At 36.0% G+C, this 15064-nt stretch overlaps 2 protein-coding genes across 3 annotated transcripts in view; both read right to left on the bottom strand.

Moving 5' to 3' along the window:
• Window positions 1–10971, bottom strand: part of LOC132127961 (protein arginine N-methyltransferase 3-like) — a 58328-nt gene extending 47357 nt beyond the window's left edge. The window contains exons 1-7 of the mRNA XM_059540153.1: window positions 10700–10971; window positions 9588–9670; window positions 9271–9376; window positions 8728–8869; window positions 7306–7450; window positions 5294–5359; window positions 4646–4767 (exon numbers count right to left, since the gene is read on the bottom strand). Of these exons, the coding sequence (XP_059396136.1) occupies window positions 4646–4767; window positions 5294–5359; window positions 7306–7450; window positions 8728–8869; window positions 9271–9376; window positions 9588–9670; window positions 10700–10796 (761 nt within the window). The 5' untranslated portion in view covers window positions 10797–10971. The remainder of the gene's footprint in view (window positions 1–4645; window positions 4768–5293; window positions 5360–7305; window positions 7451–8727; window positions 8870–9270; window positions 9377–9587; window positions 9671–10699) is intronic.
• A 769-nt stretch (window positions 10972–11740) lies between these two features.
• On the bottom strand, window positions 11741–14802 carry LOC132113802 (oxidoreductase HTATIP2-like). Of its 2 annotated transcripts, none has more exons than XM_059521829.1 (6): window positions 14686–14802; window positions 13589–13772; window positions 13143–13250; window positions 12573–12710; window positions 12395–12456; window positions 11741–12202 (listed from the first exon to the last, which is right to left on the bottom strand). In XM_059521829.1, exons 2-6 carry the CDS (start codon window positions 13769–13771, stop codon window positions 11986–11988), a joined length of 708 nt encoding a protein of 235 aa, XP_059377812.1. In that variant the 5' UTR covers window position 13772; window positions 14686–14802; the 3' UTR covers window positions 11741–11985. The 2 variants fall into 2 exon arrangements, with proteins under 2 accessions (XP_059377812.1, XP_059377804.1); XM_059521821.1 differs by having other exon boundaries at window positions 14595–14788.
• Between the last annotated feature and the right edge of the window lie 262 nt (window positions 14803–15064).

Raw genomic sequence — 15064 nt, forward strand, 5'->3', positions numbered from 1 at the left:
TCATTACTCAAGGCTTCGGAGCGCATTTCTGCCCAACCTATCCTTATCTCTGCACCTTCGCGCTATCACACTCTTCCAGAATCCCATTGTAGCGCTCCCTCTATACGCCCCTCCTTCAATGGACTGTCTTGAGCTAGGAAACACTAATCTCATTACTGGGTTAATTTAGAGGACAATGTCAGCTACTGGGGGAGAAAGAGGAGGAGAGGGGGGATTTTGGATGCTTTAATACTTCCCTTTACTGGATGGTACTTGGTTTAGGGAATATGATCCAAGTATATTGATCCTCTGGGACTAATGATTGGATTTAAACTGTAAAGTGATGGTGGCAGAATGGATTATCCACCAAATCACCATCATGACTGGTGTTAAACGGTGTAATCTAGGGAATAATACCTCAATAGTAGAGATCACGGGGATTATCTGGATTTTTGTTGTAAAATTCTCCTAAAACATTAATAAAGACACTTAAGGGGCAAAAATCCAGAGAAACATTTCACACAATACAAGTGCAACACAACTAGCCTAGGTTTGTGTAAAATATGGTTTTAATTTGAGTCTAGATTATTCTTAATTTAGAATGACTTCTAGATCACAGACAAACATATTATTACATGCATTTATCAAGGAACATGATTGTTTTTGCCCATTAAATATCCTTACGTTCTTAAAAAAAGACTGTGGATCTCAAATATTTCGTATATATTACTTATCCTAAAATAATTTATCATTAAGTCCAAGACGAAATTGTGTTATGCACCTGCATTATAGAAACAGTCCATATTAAATATCTAAGAATTATTATTATTGATTCATCCCTCAGTTTATACACATAATAAATACATAAATACATGGTGCAAGATCTACTTTGAAAAAAAAAAAAACTATGAAATGATAAACATACTGATTAAACGTGACATTTTTAGATGAAAACACTGAAGATAGTGCGTTGTTGTAAATAAAATCTGTTTTATTTACAAATATGAAATTTACAGTGTAAGGTTAAAAAAGGTGCTAAAAACCTGATATGGAAACAGTTTCCACTTAAAATGTGCTAGTAAATTTCACAAACAATTACAAAGAAACAGCAAGTAACACATGGAATTAAACATTAGGCTATATTCTGAAGTAGAAAAACTGACTAGTGTTTTATTGTAAAACTTACTCCAGTCATTTTTGTTTTAATTTTGAAAAAAAAATTTCATTTCAATTTTTTTTTTTTTTTTGAAAAATCACTTTTTACATTCTTGGCTCTTTCATGATAAATCGATTGTTATTTCCCTCATTTTTAGTCACTGTAACAACTAAGTGTTTAATTATTCACGTAAATAATACTTATCACTCCACTGTACATGCATTTCTGTCAAAGTTTTTATTTAATTCCATATATATATATATATATTTTTTTTTTTTGTATATATAGTGTATTCAGTTAAAAACTAAATTGAGATACTTCATTCTCGCCCCTATAAAGCTGCATAAAGCATCATGCATGTCAGACCACCTCCTCTGTAAAACCCATACACACTCAGGTCGCATCTAGGAGGCCTCGGCCAAACAGCCGCCCAGCGAGCTGTAAAATTAAACTTCATTTTCCTTTCATCCTCCTGCCTGCTTCGGTTCCTCAGACTTACATAATAACAATAAACATAATCAAAAAAATCTCCCAGAGACACCACATGCGGTGAACACATCTCAGCTATATTCTATAAACTATATTCCTGCTTCTGGATGAAATGGAAGTGCCCTCGGAGGTGATACATGAGGTAATTTTAATGGGCAGATGGGTCGTAAAGGAAGCAGATAGGGCAGGCTGGAGTTCATTTGTATGTTTAGCGTGCGTGTGAGACACAGGGCCGGGATGGAAGCAGGGGAGATTGGAAGTCAACTGGGTGGAGGTAAATGACAGGCCTTTAGGAACGTGACTGCAGCCCGTAAACACATTGAAGTCAAGCATGGAGACAAATAAAAAGAGGGCTAGTTTGGGGATGAGATTGTAAGGTAATAAAGCTTGCTGGCCCAGGTTTGGTGTAAGAGTGTTTTTCAGGCCAGTTCACAAAACTGACACTTCCACTTTTAGGCCAATTCTCCACTGTCACTGAACATTTTGCATCAATTGATCTTTTACATCCATTTATATGACTTAGATGTTGGGTTTTTTATTATGAATTGCATACGGTGTTTGCAAATTCTGCCGATTTGTCAACAACATGATGTTGTGTAGCTGGCTAACATACTGTTCATCAAACTTGCCAAAACTGTAAAATTTACTTGTGATAGACTTGGAAAGATAATTAAGAATGTTTTGAAAACAATCAGTAATAGCTTAGTTTTCCAGCAAAAAATTAATTTATGTATTATAAAGTGGGTTTATGAAAGATTTACATATATACAGTTGGAGTACGGAAAGTATTCAGACCCCCTTAAATCTTTCACTCTTTGTTATATTGCAGCCATTTGCTAAAATCATTAAGTTCTTTTTTTTCCTCATTAAATGTACACACAGCACCCCATATTGACAGAAAAACACAGAATTGTTGACATTTTTGCACATTTATTAAAAAAGAAAAACTGAAATATCACATGGTCCTAAGTATTCAGACCCTTTGCTCAGTATTTAGTAGAAGCACCCTTTTGATCTAATACAGCCAAGAGTCTCTTTGGGAAAGATGCAACAAGTTTTTCAAACCTGGATTTGGGGATCCTCTGCCATTCCTCCTTGAAGATCCTTTCCAGTTCTGTCAGGTTGGATGGTAAACGTTGGTGGACAGCCATTTTCAAGTCTCTCCAGAGATGCTCAACTGGGTTAAAGTCAGGGCTCTGGCTGGGCCATTCAAGAACAGCCACGGAGTTGTTATGAAGCCACTTCTTCGTTATTTTAGCTGTGTGCTTAGGGTCATTGTCTTGTTGGAAGGTGAACCTTCGGCCCATTCTGAGGTCCTGAGCACTTTGGAGAAGGTTTTCGTCCAGGATATCCCTGTACTTGGCCGCATTCATCTTTCCCTCGATTGCAACCAGTCGTCCTTTCCCTGCAGCTGAAAAACACCCCCACAGCATGATGCTGCCACCTCCATGCTTCACTGGTGGGACTGTATTGGACAGTGGTGTTTTTTAGCAAACTCCATTGGGGATTTCTTGTGTCTTGCACTGAGGAGAGGCTTCTGTCGGGCCACTCTGCCATAAAGCCCCGACTGGTGGAGGGCTGCAGTGATGGTTGACTTTCTACAACATTCTCCCATCTCCCGACTGCATCTCTGGAGCTCAGCCACAGTGATCTTTGGGTTCTTCTTTACCTCTCTCACCAAGGCTCTTCTACCCCGATAGCTCAGTTTGGCCAGACAGCCAGCTCTAGGAAGGGTTCTGGTCGTCCCAAACGTCTTCCATTTAAGGATTATGGAGGCCACTGTGCTCTTAGGAACCTTAAGTGCAGCAGAACTTTTTTGTAACCTTGGCCAGACCTGTGCCTTGCCACAATTCTGTCTCTGAGCTCTTCAGGCAGTTCCTTTGACGTCATGATTCTCATTTGCTCTGACATGCACTGTGAGCTGTAAGGTCTTATATAGACAGGTGTGTGGCTTTCCTAATCAAGTCCAATCAGTCTAATCAAACACAGCTGGACTCAAATGAAGGTGTAGAACCATCTCAAAGATGATCAGAAGAAATGGACAGCACCTGAGTTAAATATACGAGTGTCACAGCAAAGGGTCTGAATACTTTAGGACGTGATATTTCAGTTTTTCTTTTCTTAATAAATCTACAAAAATGTCAACAATTCTGTGTTTTTCTGTCAATATGGAGAGCTGTGTGTACATTAATGAGGAAAAAAAAATGAACAAATTATTTTAGCAAATGGCTGCAATATAACAAAGAGTGAAAAATTTAAGGGGGTCTGAATACTTTCCGTACCCACTGTATATTTTATATATATACATACACACAGATAGAAAAAAATTATCAAAAACGTGCTTTTATTACTTTTTTTTGTTTTGTATGAATTCCACATTCCACTAATTGCAAATTCCACTGATTTATCACAAATGTAATGTTATCTTGTTGGCTACCGTACATCAAACGTGTTGAAATTGTAAAACTGACACAAGAATGTGCTGAAAACTACACAACATCAGTTTCAACAAAAATCAGCAAGTGCATCATATGCCACTGTTTCCACTATTTAAAAATAAAATGGTATGTTACAAAATGTTGGCGTAAAAATATAAAAATGTATAAATAATAAATAAAATAAAAAAATGCATAAGAAAAGTTGTGAAAAACTAACATTAATTTAAAAAAAATTGTGGTCAGGCGAGTAAAATTGTTGAAATTTCTACCAGAAGAAAAAAAGAAAAAAGAAAAACTCTTATTGTACAGGTAAAGAAGCTGGATTGATGGGAAGAAGTGACTCAAAGTGGATGAAGTTGGGGGAAAAATAATGCGGAAAACACTTTGGAAGCCATAAAAGGACTTCACATTGAGAGAGGAGATGTTCAGAAAACACAAAAGAGGAACACAAGATGGTTTATTTTCCAAAAGGAGCAATATTATACCTTGTTTTTACTAAAAACAAGTAAATGCCTCCCAAGAGGCCCTTTCTCATTCACTCAAGACGAGGCTATTTATTACTTGAGCTGCAGTGTTGACTCACCTGACAATGTCCATGGCCTGGTAAATGATCTCAGATTGGTCAACAGCAATGACCTTCCTGGCTCCTGCTTTGGCGGCGAACATGGAGAGGATTCCCGTACCACATCCCACGTCAAGCACCACCTGCAGGTTAAAGAAGCACTGCATAACCTTTTCGCGCTATGCCAGCTTGTCTGTGCCATCTTAAGCGTGCAGATGTGTAATAATGGCACCGAGGCATTTATCATGCTGACAGGGTCTAACCCTTATTTGCCAAAGTCCACTGGCTGGACGACGATGGCCAAGATAAGCCTCTCCTCGTCTACCCCCACTTCACCTTTTTCTTTCCAGCTTAGCGTGTCACCTCAGGATCCATGTTCAACCACGGCCGGCTAAAGCTGATCTAGCCAATGTCAGCGCAAAATTAATGGTTTGTATATGAGCTGTGGTGTATGTTGTGTGTGAGCGCTGAAACACCATTATCCTGTTATCAGCCCACTGCAGTTGACACTTAAGAAACACCCCTTTAAAAAAAAATACTGCAGCTTGGTGTAATGCGAGGGTTTTTTTTATATCATCCCCCTCTCAACGCAATCTTTACTCCGTTGTAGCTTTTACAACAACACTTAAAAATGCCAAAGTGGCTGGGCTTCAAGAAGCCCATACTCACCTTGCCCTTGAAGACGTCCATGTTGTGGTACATGAAGTCTCGATAGCTCTCAGTGCGCACCTTGTCCTGTCGAAAAAAAAGAGACAAAACAAAGTCCTAAGTAATGACACAGCGTCACCATTCTACTTTCCATTAGGAAGACAGAGCACACCCATCCCAGTGCGAGAGGAATCGCTGAACACGATCCAATCATTCAGAGCAAAAATTTCATTTTAACGCCTTATCCACAGTTAAAGCTGACAGTCAAGGAGCACGCTGGAAATCAAAGTAACAATCGTTAAACAGCATGAAATAAAAATCTCATTTTTAACAGTCAGGATTGAATTAGAAAGCGATTTAAAGGATGTGTGACTGGTAATTATTTTTTTTTTTTTTGAGGGGAGGAGGTTGGTGTGGTCGGGAATGGAGATGAAAAAAAACTGACCCTGACATTTCTTGCTTTGCCAGCAGAATTTCATCCAGAAATGGCTAATTAACCTGCCAATCAGATGAAGTACCACCCAGAACAAACATGATGCCGGAAGCTATTGACAATCCAGACCAGAGCCATTACAATTATATTGGTTTAAACAAGGACATGTTAAAATAACAATAATAACTTGAATAAATAAATAAATATATATATTTTTTTTTTTAATGCCTATTTTTGTGTAACATGTATACATTCAGCTTGAAAGTTTATGATGTTTTTCTGAAACTTTTTGTTCAAACTAAAGGACAAAAGTTTGTGTTTTTATTTTGAAATAAGGCTGCATTTATTTGATACAAATACAAAAAAATAATAATAATGTGTAGTATTATTACAATTTAAAATATTTTTTGTTCTATTCTAATATATTTTTAAATGTAATGTATTCCTGTAATAGCATATCTGAATTCAGCAGCTAATAGTCCTTCAGAAATAACTGTAATATGGAGATTTTGCTGCTGATTAAAATGTGAAAACCATGATGCACTACCATTTAAATGTGTGGGGTAAGAAAGAAAGAAAGAAAGAAAGAAAGAAAGAAAGAAAGAAAGAAAGAAAGAAAGAAAGAAAGAAAGAAAGAAAAAAAGAAATAAAGAAAGAAAGAAAAATAACTGATAAAAAGTGACAGTAAAGACATTTATAATGTTACAAAAGATTTCTATTTCAATTAGAGAATCTTAAAAAATGTATCACTGTTTCCACAAAAATATATTGAGCAGCAAAAAACGGTTTTCAACAATGATCATAAGAACCATTATTAATAATTCAGTATCGATAATAACTAATAATAATGTAATAGGATAATAACTGAGCACTAAATCAGCTTATTGTATTGATTTTTCAGCATTTCTGCTTATCCAGTAAGATCTTATTTTAATCTTATGTGATAAATCCATTTAAAATGCTTTCAAATTATGGCAAAAATTCCATTATCATAGCATTCAAGTAGGATTTGATGTTCTGAAGACAAAAAAATATTTAAAATTTGTGTTTTTTTTTTAACAATTCAATTTATTTGAGTGCCTCTTCTGATGCAGAAAAAAACAGAGGACAGAAAAGTTCACTTAACTTTGCTTATATGGAAAGTTTTGCATTAGTTAAAGGGTTAAAAATCGTGACATCGGACTCATGACGGTAAACGGCATCATTTTACGGTGGACAGTAAAATGCGTCAGTGCTTGCGTTGGACCATACAGCTCGCCTCTGCTCTGCAGAGTTTCAACTCTGACGCAAACCGCCGTTTAATGCAAGTTGGAGGAGGCACCAATCACTGGCAATCTCCAGGACATACTGCAGTATGAGAGCTGATGATCCACATGCTCCTTACTTGAACCTCTCTTACTGCAGTTACAACACTCAAACAATGACATCCTAATAATAAATCTGGAAAATTGCATTGTGGGAGAATAAATAATGGCGAATATTGCTGCATAGAGAGAACCACTGCATCTTTTTTGAAGTAGTTTGCAAAGTGGGAGTTGTTTGTGACCTTCTACTTAAGCAAATAAGGCCTTAGATATATGTTAGAGGGGGACAGACCTACCTTCAGCATCTCCTCATGGATACTGTAATGCCCATAAGAGCTAAAGTAGGCCTCATCTTCGTCTTCTCTCAACTCGGCAATGGCCCCTGAGCATGAAGGGCCACGACTTGTGTGTGCGTTCAGCACTAGACCTTGTGCCAACAATCTGGGGCAATGCAAATAACACACACACACACATATATATCTATTAAGACAGAGGAAGGCTTGGTCAGTCCACCAGCACACGTGCACGTGCACGTGCATGTGAGCACTCGCTCAAAATCTTAACCACTGCAGTGGAATTTTACTCCATCTCTAACTTCTATTGCCCCGCCTCTTTTTTTGCACCTGAGCCACAGTAAGTGTGTGTGAAACTGAATTCTATGCTGCACCCTGCTGGACCCACTTATATATTACACATCTATTGGAGTTGCACATCTTAAACTCAGGGTGAGCCATTCTTTCAAATAAGTCAAGACTAAAGGTAAGGTCCCTTTATATATATAAATATATAATAATAGATAAATTTGGTTCCAACATAAACGAAGATGCAAACTAAAAAAAAAAAAAAAAAAGGTATTGCAGCCAAATTACTACATATTGAATTAACTGCCACTGAACAAAAACTTGATTTGGTATTTTTCATGAATCTTCGAATTTTGAACTAATTTTCAAGCATCTTTGTAAGAAACTGTGACATATTGTAACACAAATTAATACTGTAGGTAAATAACTTGGTTTTCAGTTCGGAAAAAACAATGGAGAATGTGTGTTCAGTAATGCTCTCTTATTACAAGTCTGTGGGAAAAGTCACATATGCAGTCCACAGAGCTTGCATTTACAGTTGTATTTAAAGGAGCAGTTCACCCCAAAATTTAAATTCTGCATTTATTTAAACCTTTCTTTTATCTGCAGAACACAAAAGAAAACATTCTGCACTAAACCCCATTGACTGTCACTGTATGGACCAAAAAATCTAAATATCTTCTTTTGTGTTCTGGCATAATGATTTTTCAGTTGGTTTTTGGATAAACTATCCTTTTAACCCATTCTTTAGGGTAATTCACTGCTGGCAATATGGGGTTGAAGAAAACTTCAACACCCATAACGCACTGGGTTCAATCTGACTATCCACAATTAGGAATACAAAAATCTAAAGTTTTCTCAAAAAGCCCTGGAACTGTCAAAAGTCAGCTGGATGACATGTTTTTGAACATCATACTATCAGGTAAGGCATGTTTAAGATGGCATAAGCTACACTGTGTTATTATTGCAATCAAACTAAAGGTGAGTGATCGAACAAAAGGGACTACAGTTGCATTACTTTTATTCAACAAGTTGAATAATGCTTATTTGCTTATACTATGAGAGAGAAAAAAAGAAAAGAAAGCTGAACCACAGTGATTCAATGCATATGAAGAGTGAGGCTGAGGTTATACTGACTTGAGTTTGTGCAGATCATCCATAGCCCGGGCCAGAGCTTCCTCGGCTCTCTGAGCTCTGTCTTCAGCCTGTGTGGCTCTCTGAAGCAGAAGAGACACCTGATCACCAGTCACAGCTGTGGCCTCGCTCAACTCTTCAACATCTAACAAAGTGCAAGCCAGTAGCACAATGCGTTTCAAACATGTTTACCACATTCAAAAGTTATAAAGTTTGTATGTTTTTTTTTTTTAATAAACCTGTTCTGCAACGATGCATTAAACTGATCAAAAGTGACAGTAAAAAAAAATTAAGGAAAGATTTCTATTTCAAATAAATTATGTTATGAATTTTCTATTTTTCAAATAATCCTGTCAAAAAAAAAAGAAATCCCTGTTTACACAGAATTTCAGCCGTACAATATTGATCGAAATAAGAAATGGTTCTTGAGCAGCAAATCAGAATATTAGAATGATTTCTGAAGGATCGTGTGACTATAGATCATGTCAAATAGAAAACAGCAGGCATTTGTCCATATAAATAAGACAAAAACAATGATTCTCATACCTATCTGCAATAATGGGTCATCTGGTAAAGCTGGTTTAAGATTTTCATTGCTGTCCCATGGCAATGGACCATTTGAAGTCAGTAGCAAGTTCTCTGCAGAGAATTTCTACAAATGTATACAGATTAGTCAGGCATCAATCTATCTTATAGCAAATATACACTTGAACTGTGTGTGTTAAAAGGATACTCGACTGCATTTCGAATGTAGTTTATCATCTTAATGTAGCCGTAGTCATCAAGCCCTAAAGAGAAATGAACATCAGGACATCAGGCATCACTCAACAACACACTGAGCAGTCCTTGTTTGGAAAACTTACTGTGTTTTTGGACAAGACCTGGAATATCCACGCCATGATCGGCCTTGCAGTGTTGTACTGTTTCAGACACACAGGTGAGCGTCCTGTTTAAAGTGAGACGCATATACTTGATTACAAAACAAACCCTTTGTTCTTAAAAAAAAATCAGTTCAAACAAAAATTCAAATGTTGAGGTTTTCCCACTTTTTCAGAACACAGATTTGGAAAAAAGAAGTAGAGTTACACCTGGACTCATGTACAAATTAAGGCTTTAGTTTTGCATGTCATCGTTTTCCTGTACAGTTCTGACACACAAAACCAAAGCCTTACTCAGTTTTGCTACTTTTAAATAAATAAATAATCGAAGTTCAGATCAGGGTTATTTACTCTAAACTAAAAGTATGAAATAGTTTAAGTTTAAAATGATTAAAAAAAAATTGTTAATGGAAATAAAACTGAAATACTTAACCCAATAAAAACATTGTTGAAGAAATACTTCATTGTCAGCTCATTAAAATATGTTTAAGTTGAAGCACTAAAATTACTAAGTGGAAATAAAAACTAAAACTGTAATCAAAATATATACTACAAATTAAACAACTTAAAATGAAAACTAAAAAAAAAAATACATGAACAAATCTACGATAGTATAAAAACAAAACTAAAATAGAATTGGCTCATATATCCATCCTTGTGAGACCAAGAAGAGTTCTCTGCATTTTTCTTCTTCTAGCTTCACCGCACTATTGTTGCATTTAATCTAATTTAAATTATGAAATTATAAAATGTTTCTCTCTGGGTTATTTTCTCTCACATTTCACTAATAGCATGTAGAAAAAGATAATAAGATATCCAAAGCACATGAAATTTCATATATTTTAATAGTTCCCTCTAGTAGCCAACATGAAAGCAAATTATTTAAGTTTGAAAATAACATGCTACATTTCTCACATACAGGTATGCAGACATGAAAATATATTGCTGTCTGTTGTCATATTTGGAAGAGGTTTCTGACAATTAAACGTTTGAAACAAACATGAGCAGATCACAAATCCACAAAACTGTCTCCAGTGAGATGTCTTTCAATTTTCTTTTAGGAAGCATCACCGTGAATGATTTCTGCTGAATGTTACCTGTCACAGAGTAAACACGGGACTGTGATGTGTTCAGGTCCCTCCTCCATCGACTGCCAATGTTCCTCATCACTGTCAGACAGCTCGGGTGCATCATCACCTACATCACAAGATACAATGGCAAATTTCATAACTAATAAACACCTTCTAAACAACTGGTAATTGACAAAAAATAACATTTATACTATTAATTACCCCATTTAAAAAATGCCGAACTGCAGTACATTTTCTATTAGATTACAATACACTATCCAACTCTGTAGAATAACGCAGTTTAAATCGCATCATAGGTTAAAACAAATATATGCATCATTTCATACACTCACGTGTACCTGTGTACGCTGCCATGTTGTAGTCTTTTGAGTTCGTGTTTTTCTCATCCGGGTCATTCTTATTTTGGCGTACTTCGCTTTTGTCACCATGTGAGGTCGCTGTTTCTTTATTAATCGCAGTAATCGTGAGGCATGTGTCGTTTAATACGTCATTGTTTATTTTTATTTCCATTGTGTATATTGTATTTGTGAATCTTAACAAAAAAAAAATCATTCTAGATTAACGCTCTAGGCCTACCTACTACAGTCAAGACTTTGGACTCACTATAATTATTGTAAGGCTTACAGTAATACTACATTTGTATTGTATGGCTAGTGTGTGAATCAGTGTTGTCACTTTTCTGTGGGGGATTTTTTTTTTCTTTTTTTTTTTTACAAAGTAAAATTTACACTGAATTTTTAAAAGATAAGTTAGAAGAGAAAGAAAACAAGACTCAAGCACACATTTAAACTCTCCCAGTGCTGGTTAAAAGCATTACCAAATTTGAACATAACATAATATATAGCAGCTGCCAAGTTAAAAAATTTATATTTTGAATGCAGTTGAACTGTATAGCTGCTGAACAGCTTCTTTGCGTTATAATGTGTCGTAGGTTTAATACAGCAAATAAATGCTTTTGTCTTCTAGTTGTGACTAAAGAGGTGACTGTTTTAATCCAATTTTCAGATAGGCCTATTACACACAAAATAATATGCACAATAGTTGTTGTCAACCATGAATATAATTTATTTTTCCCTGAGCAATATAAAATTACATAACAAAAAAAAGCACCAGAGCCCAAAAATAAAGCATACAGAAAAACAGCACATATTAAATTAGTGTCAATCAGTTTTTAAATACGTAATATGATAATTACATCCAAGTAAACTGCAGTAAAACAATATTTTGGATTATCCCGCTGAAGAATCACACCAAGCCAGAATTGCACTTAAGTAAAAAAAAAAAAAAAGGTTTTATTTTTTGTCTCCAATTTTTCCAAGATTGTATATGGCCTTGTTTTCAAGAATTTCCACTTTCTTTTCTCCATCTTTAAATGTGTTGATAACCATAGCTCTGGCCACTGCTGTGATGGAAATGGACATTGTAGGGAAAACAGAGGAGAAAGCACCAAGAAATTTCTGGGCCACCCATTCAGCTGGCCTGCTCTCCTCTCTGTCCACTAAGAGCACCCTGAAAAGATAATAATAATAATAATCACACAATCAAATGATATGATGATTTAGAAATAACTGGAAAAGCAGACATGCACACCACAAAGATCTATGATCTCAGACTATACTATACACAGACTAAGAAATATAATAAATCACAACTGATTTTATTTCTTGTTGTAGCACTTTTAGAACAAAAACATTGACTCACGCTGGTCGATAGATGGAGAAACGCTCAAACCCAAGGTCTTCAATTTCTGCTTCAACCTGTCCCTGCAAATACACCAGTGTTGGATTGGACAGAAATTGGCTTGAATGACATGAAAATACAAGCTTCTTTGTAAATCAAATAAGCCGTATCATTTTATCAGGGTTTTATAATAAGGTACCTTAGTTTTCAGGTAGAGAAAGCTGCTGGTTTTGTCTGCACCTTTGGAGGATTCGAGGTGAAAATGTGAGCAGCCTCCTGCTTTGGCAAGTTCTGCAGACTTGAGTACGTAGTCATGATCCACCCGCACAAACCCTTCCTGTAAGCCCATGCAAAACACAAAAGGTTATGTTTTTTAGTATGCAATTAACAGACTTTACCGCAAAAAAACATGACATGACATGAAATGTAAACTCGCAAAGGGCTCCCCACAAATGCATCACTATTAACTAAAAACAGAAAGTGAAGGCTTGTTGCCAAAACATTTGATTGTCCATTGCTCTGTTGCAAAATTAAAAGTTAAGAAGATACAGTGAGTGTGGATCTTTTAACTGAAAGTGATGTTGATGATCGATCTATGCACCCAAAACTAAGGTTGAGCCCAGCGATTTTTATTTTTCTGTGAGTGTTATACAAATATTGAGAAAAAACAACCCTTTTCTTATATTTCTAAAGTTGAAATAACTATGGTTCAGCAGAAAATCCTTCATGCATTTATACAGTTCACAAAATGATCACATCTGAAACATACAGCTCCTGCTTTGGCCTTGGTTGTTCCTAGACAGCAGTATCCAACATCATGGCCCTGAAAAGCCTCAGCATATTCGTCTAGCTTCTCAAAATCAACCACCTTTTGCACCTGAACAGAACAAGGAGGACAATAAACAGTCAGACACTGATAACATTTTAAAAATAATGCATTGCATATTTTTAACAAAATATTACACCTTGTGCTGTGCTCTCTTTCAGTTCACCCAGAAATGAAAATTCTTTCTATGGAAGTCCATGGTTATCATTAACATTGGTTACCAAAATTCTTCGAAACATAATTTTGTGTTTAGCAGATTTTGAACTTGAGTGTGAGTAAATGTTGACTGAATTTTCATTTTTGAATGAGCTCTCCCTTTAAGCCACTTGATTTAATATTTGGTATTCAAACTAATTATGGACACAACATTCTCAAACTTGACACATTACCAGATTTTCATAGCTTTTATCCTCGAAGGTTAACTGCCTTCGTCCAATGAGAGTGATCTTGGAGAAGATGTTGTGCTCCACTATTTCCTTCAGCAGGGCCTTTCCGGTCTCACCTGACGCGCCGAGAATGAAGCAGGTTCTGTTCTTCTGTCTGTAATTCTCCTCCATCACATTCAGATCCATTCTGTAATGAAGAAATTATTGCATACGTAACCGTCTGAGTCTCGCAACATCACCATGACATTGCAGAATTTGCTCAGCTGTACTATAACAGACAGGTGTTTTATTCGTAATAACTGTATCATGAGTTGATGCTCACTGAACCACATTAAAATCTCAGGACGATTGTCTACTGTAGGCTAATATCTGTAATACAGGTCTGGAATTGTTGAAATCCATTAATGCAGTATTTGGTATATGACATGCAAATGTAAGTCCCCCCCAGAAATCTCTATCAAATGATTTTTAAATATCCTTCTCCAGTATATATATAATTACAATCAACTGTGATGTGTGTCAATGCTGAGCAATGTGGAGAAAAGTTTCGAGTACCACATGACAATAAAGTTGGTTCCAGCAAAGGTGTTGTTTACTTGACTGAATTGATTCTGCTGAATTGATTTATTGCATTCAGTAACGTCTAGTCGACTTCTTTCATGCATAGCCTAAATGTTGTTTTTTAATTATTATTATTATTATTTTTATTATATTTTATTCAATATTATATTCTTTATCTCTCTGAATCAAATTCTCCTTTTGTATTTTATATTTTGTACATTGATTTATTATTATTATTTGATTATGTTATTTACCTAAATACAATAACGAGGTGTGGTCGTTCTTAAGCTGCTATGAGCGAGAATCAAAAGATTACGTATTGCAGAAAAAAACATAGGATGTTGCCAGCACAGTCGGAAAAAAGCAACGATATACTAACCATTATTGGATATAGGATACATAGTAGGTTAATAGAAGTGACAGTAGTGGTCTGTAATGAATATTTCACCTTGGGATCTCCTCAGTCTCTGAACTCTCCAGATAATTAAAAACAGCGGCGAGTGCCACAACAAAAACGGTGAAGAAGCTTAAGGTTTTACCCCAGTTACTCTCAAATATATTCATGCCAAGCTCCATAAACAGAGGACTTTGGTAGCTGATAGTTGATACGATGTAGCTTCTTCCTGTAGTGGCGTCCACTTATTCACACTGCGCTTGCGCAGAACGCCTACAGAGAATGCTGCGTGTAACATCTGTTCTGAAAAGCATGCACGAGCACGAATGCATACTGGCAATTGAAACACTTCAGTACGTGAAAGTCATCACTTAACATACAAAGGTACTGTGCCATAGCACATGAATACCTCTCAAAAACAAATCAAAAGAAGAAAAAAAAACTGTGCTCGGGTTGTTGCTTAGGCTATGTGGTGGTGGTGTTATATAATATATAATTGCACACAACTTTTTTTTTTTCTTTTT

The sequence above is a fragment of the Carassius carassius genome, chromosome 3, assembly GCF_963082965.1.
Source record: "Carassius carassius chromosome 3, fCarCar2.1, whole genome shotgun sequence".
NCBI classification, from domain to species: Eukaryota; Metazoa; Chordata; class Actinopteri; order Cypriniformes; family Cyprinidae; genus Carassius; species Carassius carassius.